The following is an 11083-nucleotide window of genomic DNA, read 5'->3' on the forward strand; positions in this document are numbered from 1 at the left end:
CTAGTAAGATTTCTTCGAAGGTTTATACAAGAAGACATCTCCAAATATTTCATAGTCCACCGACTCCCAGTCAATGATATTTCCTCTACGTCTAAAAAAAACATCAGACACTAATTGCATATCAGTGGAATGAAGTGCGCGATCCCACATATTAACTTGTCTAATTTCCCCCACATAAGAGTCTCCATAAGTATAATAATTAAGATCCTGCCCAAGGACCGCGGTAACAATCGGGTCTATGAGAAAACCTGGTTTTAAAACCCTCTTTGGGAAGATATTCCCATTGACAACAAGTCGGATGAGCCCAGTTTTGGATTCCCAGGACACACAGATAAGTCTCCACTCCAGGCTCTCTTTACTGCTCTTATAGGACACCTGAATGTTGTCTATGGCAATGTAGTAATAATCCAGAACGTTGTAAAGATGGAAGTAGGTCTTGGAACCGTTGACCAGTTTGAAGAGGGAGTCTCTCTGGATGTTGTCTGTGTAGGCCTGCAGACAGACGGTGAAAATGCTCAATGGTTTGGTCATGTTGGGCTTCAACACCAACTTGGTTGTCTTACTTTTTTGGGTAAATACAAACGATGCTCCGCGTAAATCTAAAAGGGAGAGAGACAATGATGGGTGATGAAAATCCGTACCAGATCTCTAACATCCTTCTAGGCAAAATGTTGTGGATCAGAAGGAGAACTTTAAGATCATGGGCCCCAACTGAAAATCTGATCATGGGCCCTCACCTACCTTCTATGATTTATGTCACATACAATATACTACTATTTCAAATTGCACAAGGTAGGTGGGGCCCTTACATAGAGGAACATTTGGGGCTCCCTTAGTGTCCAGGACCAGGTAGCAATTGCTACGGTAGGACCTCTTGTAGTTACGCCCCTGCAGTATGGACTGTATAGTCACTCCTATAGTTACGCCCCTGCAGTATGGACTGTATAGTCACTCCTATAGCTACGCCCCTGCAGTATGGACTGTATAGTCGCTCCTATAGCTACGCCCCTCCAGTATGGACTGTATAGTCACTCCTATAGCTACGCCCCTCCAGTATGGACTGTATAGGCACCCCGTATAGCTACTCCCCTGCAAAATGGACTGTATAGGCACTCCTATAGCTATGCCCAGAGCCGGCTCCAGGTTTTTATGGGCCCTTGAGCGACAGAGCCTCAGCGGGCCCCCTTGTAAAGGAGGCAGGGGAGTCGAGACACTGTGCGTCACAGATGAAGCGAGTGACGTCACGCAGGAGTGTGGCCTCACCAACGCCATACCTCCCAATTTTTAAAGAGTAAATTTGGCTCCACCCACTTTTATGTTGACTCCACCCATTCTCATTCATTTATCATGTGCTCCCACACAGTATAATCCTCCTACAGTCACCCGTAAATTATATGCCCCACCTCCATCTCTCCCCCAGTTTCATATACACCCTTCCTCTGCCCTAGTTTCATGTCCCCCCCTCCATCTCCATCCCAAGTTTCATCACATTCTCCCCCTTCATCTGCCCATAGTTTCATGTCCCCCGTCTCTTCCCCAGTGTCATGCTGTTCCACCCCCCTATCTGCCCCAGTGTCATGCTGTTCCCCCCCTCCCCTTCATTTGCCCCTCCCCCCCAGTTACATTGGGCCCCCTCCATCTCTGTCCTCAGTTTCATGCCGTTCTCTCCCCACCTCCTTCATCTTCCCCAGTGTCATGCCGTTCCCCCCCTTCCCTTCATTTGCCCCCCAGTTTCATGGGCCCCCTTCATTATGTTCCACCTTAATATTTAATGCAAAACAAACACTTACACTCACCTTCCATCGCTCCCCCGACGTTCCTCTCTCCACTCTCTCACTCCATTCACATAGGCGATTAAAGCAAGAGCTGTGAGCTCAGCTCCTGCTTTAAAGCTGCGGCCCGGCTTGCGTGTGTAGGCGCGATGTGATAACGTCATCACGCCTACACACGCAAGCCAGGCCGCAGCTTTAAAGCAGGAGCTGAGCTCACAGCGCCTGCTTTAATCGCCTATGTATTCAGCTCATCGGCGTCTGTCGGACGCCGATGAGCTGAAATCGGGACAGGCAAGTGCTGGGGCGGGCAAGTGCCGGGGGGCCCCCAGAGGCTCTGTGGGCCCCGGCACTTGCCCAACTATGCCGTGTGCTGACGCCGGCCCTGGCTACGCCCCTGCAGTATGGACTGTATAGGCACTCCTATAGCTACCCCCCTGCAGTATGGACTGTATAAGCACTCCTATAGCTACGCCCCTGCAGTATGGACTGTATAGGCACCCCCTATAGCTACTCCCCTGCAGTATGGACTATAGGACTGTATAGTCACCTCCTATAGCTACACCCCTGCAGTATGGACTGTATAGGCACTCCTATAGCTACACCCCTGCAGTATGGACTGTATAGGAACTCCTATAGCTACGCCCCTGCAGTATGGACTGTATAGGCACTACTATAGCTACGCCCCTGCAGTATGGACTGTATAGGCACTCCTATAGCTACGCCGCTACAGTGTGGACTGTATAGTCACTCCTACAGCTACGCCCCTGCAGTATGGACTGTATAGGCACTCCTATAGCTACGCCCCTGCAGTATGGACTGTATAGGCACTCCTATAGCTACGCCCCTGCAGTATGGACTGTATAGGCACTCCTATAGCTACGCCCCTGCAGTATGGACTGTATAGGCACTACTATAGCTACGCCCCTGCAGTATGGACTGTATAGGCACTCCTATAGCTACGCCGCTACAGTGTGGACTGTATAGTCACTCCTACAGCTACGCCCCTGCAGTATGGACTGTATAGGCACTCCTATAGCTACGCCCCTGCAGTATGGACGGCTGGTAGAGGTCTGCTGAATAAGGGAGCATTATTACTGGGGGGGGCACAAAAGGGCTTATCAAAAAAGAGAGATTGGAACCCATGCCCAGATTGACCACGTCCATTGCATCACCCATGTCCAGTCTAGAACTGACCTCCTCATAGAAGCTGATCAGATTAGTCTGACAGGACCGATTCCCCATATCCCCATGCTGATTGGGTGTTATAGGATTATTTACAGTGAGATAGTCCAGGATAGAAATCTCTTAGAAAGCCCTCAGATATCTTACCCACCACAGAAGTCAAACTTACTGGCCTATAGTTTCCAGGCTCACTTTGCGCCAATCCTGTGTAACAGACCCAGTCATTACCGAATCCTGCGGCCGCACAATAGTGCCGATGGGGGAGGGGGAAGCTAAATACTGCTCTACCAACAATTGGCTTGCATTTAGCTGTAGCTTAGTAGGCTTAGATAAGACATGTCTGATGAAGCTGTCGGCATGAGTAGCTGATAGTAGAAACGGGTAAGGTGTAGAATAAGGCGTGCCTGGAATAGTGGCACCGTAAGAAACGTTGTTGGATGCAGTGTGCATAACGGCATAACGTCTACAGTGCTGCTATCATAGAGGGGGCATATTACCTTCATTTCTACTGCTAGTTTGTGGGGTTTGACCTGCCCTGATTCTATTAATAATTCACAGAACATCAGAAAATACCAGAGAACGGCCCAGGTTAGTGACTTACCCTCTTTGGCGCAGCATCCAATGGTGACCATAAAGAGCAGCACCAGGATCTTCATCCTATATAGGACACAGAGATATGAGGTCACTTTGGTTTATGCCGTCTAGGAGTTACTATATCGCTTGTATTCCACATCATTCACTCACTACATCACTCATACTCCACAACACTCAGTTATTACATCACTCATACTCCATACTAATCAGTTATTACATCACTCATACTCCACACCACTCAGTTATTACATCACTCATACTCCACACCACTCAGTTATTACATCACTCATACTCCACATCTCTCTCTAAGACTTGGATCCTCACAAGGACATCTTGAATTTTCCATCGACCACTTAAAACACCCTGAATAGCAGGAACTGTAAATTAACCCCATCACCGCCTTAGATCACCATGAAATTTACACTGAATCCTTTCACTATTCTCACTCACATCGGATTACAGCTAAACCAAACCCCTATAGACAATATACCGCCTATGTACAAGCTTAGATAAGTAAGCGAGAGTTTTACTTACTTGGATTCAGATGTGACTGATAAATGCAAAGTATCTGCGCCGGTGTGAATGTCGCTGTATAATGACTGACATGAGCTAATATCTTGTTTTATAGACCGCTGAGATACCTAACCTCCCCCCCTCCATAACACACCCGCACACCCCAGGATAAACCCTCTTTGTTTTTCCACATTTTTCATCACTTTGTGGAAAACACGGGTGTAGCAGCCTGACCGGACATAGACTGTGATAAATGTGTCAGCACAATAGTGATCGGCCAATAGATGGAGGAGATCTGGATGTGACTAGTCAGTGTTACCAGAACTGAAGCCCAAGACAATTTGGAAACCCCTTTGTGTTTGAAGGGTGTCTTGTAAAGGGTGAACCTCATATATTAACTCTTATGTAATATCCGGCTGGTCTGACCGTGTTCACTTGTTGATGCAATTTGCATATCTGTGTACACAGGGGTGTAGATAACTTATACCCCACTGCAAAGTCCTGCTTGGACCCCCTGTGTAACTTCTCCTTACATGTTTCGGCTCCGGTGCTCTCCCATATTGCAGAATTGGAATCTACGGTCTCCAGTCAGCGTTGGCATAGATTTCAGGTATAAGTCACGCCAGTTTCTTGGTCTGAGTTATAGTAACTTTGTCAGGCCAAGACATCTGTGCCCCATCTAGCCTTGGTTTCTGCCCCGCTCCACCCAGTTTTGTAAAAAGTGGCAAGTGAAGCACAGAACAAACAATGCGTTGTGACTTTGGCACATAAGCAGGCCTCAAAACACATAGTACTGTTGCAGGAACCATTTTACCTATTCCACTTGTGTCTAGGACCAAGGATGAGTGTAGTACATGTGAAACAGTCCATTGCAGGCTCCTGTAGGAATCCTGGTGCCGCATTGCTGCAATGTATTTGGAGTTGCGCTGCTTCTTACTTCACTTTCCTTGGTACTCATACACCAGCCTATATCTCCAGACGATGATCCATGTGCAAACCTTCCAAAGCTCCCTGGTTTGCTTCACAGCATCAATATACAGGTGTATTGTTGTGGCAGTGCCAGCATATATCTCTTTTCAATATATACCTGTTATGGACTGTGTGAACTCTGAAAGGCAAAGCGTGCATTGCCTGCTTAATACTAACAAGCCAGGCCACCCAAGATGATTTTGAAAGCAACAAGTCACTTATAGAGGACCTTCCACCACTTCCATCTACTCTACATCCTTACATTCTTCAAAAAGTGCCGTTGATTCCAGTTGGAATTTTTTTCTCTAGCCCCTACCACTCCCTAGCAATCAGTTCTGGTAGTTTCAGCACAATTATGCTCTCTACTGTCAAGTGGGTGGTCCCTGACTATCCACTTCAGCCCAGGACCGCACATCTGGCAGCAAAAGGATATAATTATATTGACATTAATGGAAATGATTGCTTGTCAATGGTGGGGACTAGAGAAATAATTCCAACTGTGCTGGAATCAGCGGAGAGGTGTCTATTGAAGCATGCAGAGATTTGAAGTTGGTGGACGTGGTGAAAGGTCCTCATTAACCATCAACGGCACCAGGCACTGGCACCTCATACACAAAAGACTGGTGCAACCCAGTCTAGGTGAGGCATGATGGGGTAGGAGGTAGCCTCCCTTTTGACTCATAGCAGTACTGAAGGATCAGACATCTTGGAAAGATGATCCCTTTGTAGTAGTTCTCTGCTTTGGATAAAAGATAATGACCCATTTATGAGTACTCCTCTGAAATTGGGGGATCCCATTATGGAATGATACAGATGGTTTGAAAAATACCTTTTGTTCTCATCCCACTAGTGTCACGATACATTTGATGGTTACAGAACAAAACGTAGGGGCTCAAGATGTTTGATGGTTATACAAAAAGTTTTTGAGTATCCCATGAGTGGGTTGGGGACAGTGAGGAAATCCAACTGGTCCACCACAGGCAGGCTGCATACTAAGTGACTATTGGTTTTTGCACGTTCCTACAGTTCCATGATGGGTCTCTGGACCTTCCAAACATGTTTTATGGTGTTACTCCACTTGTATAGATATTCTAAGTGCTTGTCACGACCTGAATACTGGTATAAAATGTGCGTGTGTTTCTGGTGGGGATTTGATCTGATCTGGTGGGGATTTGATCTGATTGGTGTTCTGTGGTCTTCTTGTCGTAGAGCCATCTGTTTGTGTGTGTAGTTTTGGCCTTCAGAATATACTTGAGGTTCTTTGGATTGAGCCTCAGGTGTTGGTCATTACCATCATCCTATCGGATGGTTCTGGGGCCTGTATAAGGCAGAGGGCTGGCTTCACTAGTTGCTGGTTTTCGTTATAAACCAACTAGAATTTGTGGCTCAGGGAGGAGGATTGTTTGTGGAAGTTTCAGCTGACTTGGAAGTGGTCTGAGTGTTGCCTTGTGTGTGAGTCTGGTTTGTCCCTCCACACTTCCACTCTGCCCTGTCCTACAGTTCTGATTACCTGTCACTGTCTTAGTGTTTGAGGAAGTTTGGGTTCCAGTTTGTTTTGCCCCAGTCCTGTGTTAACCCTTTCCTCACCTCTCCACTGTCCCTCTCATTTTCTTGTTACGTATTGTGTTGTTCTACGTGTCTGTTGTCCAGCACATCCCATCCTGTTTGTGTTGTCTGCAGCTGCACCCTGGTTTCTGTAGGGGTCACCACCTTAGTATCCCCAGTCCCTAACCCTCTTGTAGCTCTCGCCCTATCTGTCGGCTAGGCCTTCGTGTTAGAGAGCCAGGAGTTGTCGGGGCCAAGGCTAGCTTGGGAGCAGCTGACCACCACCCGTAGGCAGGGCATAGCTAGCCACCGTAGCGTCAGGGAAAGTCTCCTTCCCCTGTTCCCTTAGCAGTGAATACTGCAGTCCAGATTCTGGTGCTCCTGTGGGTCCTTATATTTGGAAACTGTTCCAGTTTGGGCTATCTCCTTTTTTGACACAAAACTCTTGGATCTTCTGAGTCGGTTGGCAAATATAATGTCTCCATACTGATCACAAACGGCCTACCACACAATATATTACCCCCTTAGTGGCCTCCAAGTAGTAGGATTCCCACCATGTATGATGGCCTCTTAGTGACACCCACACAATATAATAAGCCTTAGTGATTCCGATACAGTAGTATAATGTCCCCATAGTGATCCTTTCACAGTATGATTACCGCCTTAATGCACCCCATAAGTATAATGCTTCCTTAGTGGCTCTCACATACTATAATGCCCCCTTAGTGTACCTGATATGGCTGACAGAAGGACCCACAACCAAAACCAAGGCAGGGCAGCCCGGCATCAACCTGCAGATCGTATGGAAACATATTCAGGAGCTGATACTTTGAAATATGGAGGGAAACATATGAACTGAAGCTGAGACAACAAGAAGTGTAAGGTAAGACAATGTGATTTATAGGCATAGAAGGTCTGAGAAATGTCACCGACATCAGTTGTGTAGTATAAGATGACATCATAACATTATTATACACTGAGCATTGACTGTATAGGAATAGAAAAGATGGTGCACACAGATCAATCCAAAAATACTCATAGAAGAAACACCAGAATCTATACTCGAGGGATTCTCCATTCTCAGACATTGGTGGTATATCACAATGGGATCCATTGCGTCCCATCCACTGATAGTACTAGATATGGGGCTACAGAGGCAGCAACCACAGCGAATCCTGGTGCCAAGGTGGAGAACCTATTACGAATTTTGCATTCGAATCCAGAACCCTTACTCTATGTTCACACTTGTGCTGACTCTCTGCTGTTTGGGTCTTTTGGGGCCACTGAAACAGCGGTTACACACAGACCCTGACTGGCCCCATTGACTATAATTGGGATCCATTGGGTGTCCGTTGTTTATAAACTGAAGCCGACACAGGAAAATATCTTCCATGCAGGACTCTTTCCTCTGACAATATTCGGCAGACTGTGGCACAGATGTGTACATGGCCTCACCTATGTCTTTTATGTAACAGATATCACATAGTTATGAGTCCCAAAGAGTGAAGATACAGTGGGGCAAAAAAGTATTTAGTCAGTCACCAATAGTTCAAGTTCCACCACTTAAAAAGATGAGAGGTGTCTGTAATTTACATCATAGGTAGACCTCAACTATGAGAGACAAAATGAGAAACCAAATCCAGAAAATCACATTGTCTGATTTTGTAAGAATTTATTTGCAAATTATGGTGGAAAATAAGTATTTGGTCAGTAACAAAATTTCATCTCAATACTTTGTTCTATATCCTTTGTTGGCAATGACAGAGGTCAAACGTTTTCTGTAAGTCTTCACAAGGTTGGCACACACTGTTGTTGGTATGTTGGCCCATTCCTCCATGCAGATCTCCTCTAGAGCAGTGATGTTTTGGGGCTGTCGCTTGGCAACACGGACTTTCAACTCCCTCCAAAGGTTTCCTATAGGGTTGAGATCTGGAGACTGGCTAGGCCACTCCAGGACCTTGAAATGCTTCTTACAAAGCCACTCCTTCGTTGCCCTGGCGGTGTGCTTTGGATCATTGTCATGTTGAAAGACCCAGCCACGTTTCATCTTCAATGCCCTTGCTGATGGAAGGAGGTTTGCACTCAAAATCTCACGATACATGGCCCCATTCATTCTTTCATGTACCCGGATCAGTCGTCCTGGCCCCTTTGCAGAGAAACAGCCCCAAAGCATGATGTTTCCACCCCCCCCCCATGCTTTACAGTAGGTATGGTGTTTGATGGATGCAACTCAGTATTCTTTTTCCTCCAAACACGAAAAGTTGTGTTTCTACCAAACAGTTCCAGTTTGGTTTCATCAGACCATAGGACATTCTCCCAATACTCTTCTGGATCATCCAATGCTCTCTAGCAAACTTCAGATGGGCCCGGACATGTACTGGCTTAAGCAGTGGGACACATCTGGCACTGCAGGATCTGAGTCCCTGGCGGCGTAGTGTGTTACTGATGGTAGGCTTTGTTACATTGGTCCCAGCTCTCTGCAGTTCATTCACTAGGTCCCCCCGCATGGTTCTGGGATTTTTGCTCACCGTTCTTGTGATCATTTTGACCCCATGGGGTGAGATTTTGCGTGGAGCCCCAGATCGAGGGAGATTATCAGTGGTCTTGTATGTCTTCCATTTTCTAATTATTGCTCCCACAGTTGATTTCTTCAATCCAAGCTGGTTGCCTATTGCAGATTCAGTCTTCCCAGCCTGGTGCAGGGCTACAATTTTGTTTCTGATGTCCTTTAACAGATCTTTGGTCTTCACCATAGTGAAGTTTGGAGTCTGACTGTTTGAGGGTGTGCACAGGTGTCTTTTTATACTGATAACAAGTTTAAACAGGTGCCATTACTACAGGTAATGAGTGGAGGAAAGAGGAGACTCTTAAAGAAGAAGTTACAGGTCTGTGAGGGCCAGAAATCTTGATTGCTTGTAGGTGACCAAATACTTATTTTCCACCATAATTTGCAAAAAAATTCTTACAAAATCAGACAATGTGATTTTCTGGATTTGTTTTCTCATTTTGTCTCTCATAGTTGAGGACTACCTATGATGTAAATTACAGATGCCTCTCATCCTTTTAAGTGGTGGAACTTGCACTATTGGTGACTGACTAAATACTTTTTTGCCCCACTGTAATTTGTATACCTGACCCATGTTTGGAAAGAAAATATTGGCCACAGCAATGGAAGAAAAACTGCGAAAATTGACTCCCACTATTAGAATGTAGCTGTCCTAGAGGTCAAATGTGCAAGCATATACCAGGCCCTGCAACAAGACTAGTATATAGACTATAATATAATAGTATATCAGACCCTGGAGTATTATAAGTGCAGGCCCAAGGTAGGAGCGGAAATATAATAAACACCTTCTATCGCCTATCTTGGTTTTTTTTTTTTTGCTTAAATGTAGATTATGAGACCCATTTAGGGATTACAATGTACATTTTTTTTTCCTATCAGTATGTCTTTGTAGAATGGGAGGAAATCCGAACAAACATGGAAAGAACATACAAACGCCTTGCAGATGTTGTTCCTGGTGGGATTCGAGCACAGGACAACAGCGCTGCAAGGCTACAGTGCTAACCACTTTGCCACCGTGTTGCCCCCTCTCCTGGGCTCTCTTGTGGCATCTAGTACATGTTTCCTGGTGTCTTCAATGCTTTTGTGCTTTTCAGTGGTCACAAGAGACACCAATGTTATGACATGTGGACAAAAACGTCCTGAGTTCGACATACCCCATGTGATCACTGAGGACCAATCACAGGGTTTGTGATGTCACAGAAGACGTTGGAAGAGGACTGAAGACACTTGGGAATGCACACTGGATTCTGTAAGGGAGAGATTCATGTGTGGTAATCCCAAAAAATCTCAAAGATTTTTGGAAATTTCATAAGGAACCTGGCTGGTTATTTACCAATTCTCGCCACTCTACTAGAATATAATTTTTTTGGGCTGGGGGGGGTTGCTTGTTACTCATCACTGCAGAGAAGAACAGGAACGGGAGAGGCTTTTGCTAGGAATCAGCCCTGTTATATTAGTGATCAAGTGGGCTGTCAGGGTTTCATTGCCACCTCTCTACTTGGTCTCCTATATCAGTAGTTGTCAACTTGACGTACGCCTACCCCAGCAGGTACGCACCGCAGGCCCTGGGGGTACACAAGGCATCTAAGAACCACTTGTCTAAATTAAATGTTGAACGACATACTAGTCTCCCCTGTGTAGGACAAATGTCCACGCATGGTCATGGGTGACCTACTTACTTTAGAAGCACAATAACACGTCCATCATCATTGACAGAGGGACTGGGTGTGGGGCTATTATGTTCAGGGCCGGCGTCAGCTCACGGCATAGTCCCTAGAGGCTGTGTCCCTGTCCCGATTTCAGCTCATCGGCGTCCAACGGCGATTAAAGCAGGAACTGTCACAGCTCAGCTCCTGCTTTAACGCTGCGGTCCGGCTTCTGCATTTGTAGACACAATGTACTGACGTCACATCGGGCCTAAAACTATGTGAGTGGAGTGAGA

At 46.1% G+C, this 11083-nt stretch overlaps 1 protein-coding gene across 1 annotated transcript; it reads right to left on the reverse strand.

Annotated features, from left to right (window-relative positions):
• Positions 1-4133, reverse strand: LOC142214490 (jeltraxin-like). Its single transcript, XM_075283437.1, has 3 exons — positions 4083-4133; positions 3556-3611; positions 1-599 (listed from the first exon to the last, which is right to left on the reverse strand). Exons 2-3 carry the CDS (start codon positions 3608-3610, stop codon positions 1-3), a joined length of 654 nt encoding a protein of 217 aa, XP_075139538.1. The 5' UTR covers position 3611; positions 4083-4133.
• Between the last annotated feature and the right edge of the window lie 6950 nt (positions 4134-11083).

The sequence above is a fragment of the Leptodactylus fuscus genome, chromosome 7, assembly GCF_031893055.1.
Source record: "Leptodactylus fuscus isolate aLepFus1 chromosome 7, aLepFus1.hap2, whole genome shotgun sequence".
NCBI classification, from domain to species: Eukaryota; Metazoa; Chordata; class Amphibia; order Anura; family Leptodactylidae; genus Leptodactylus; species Leptodactylus fuscus.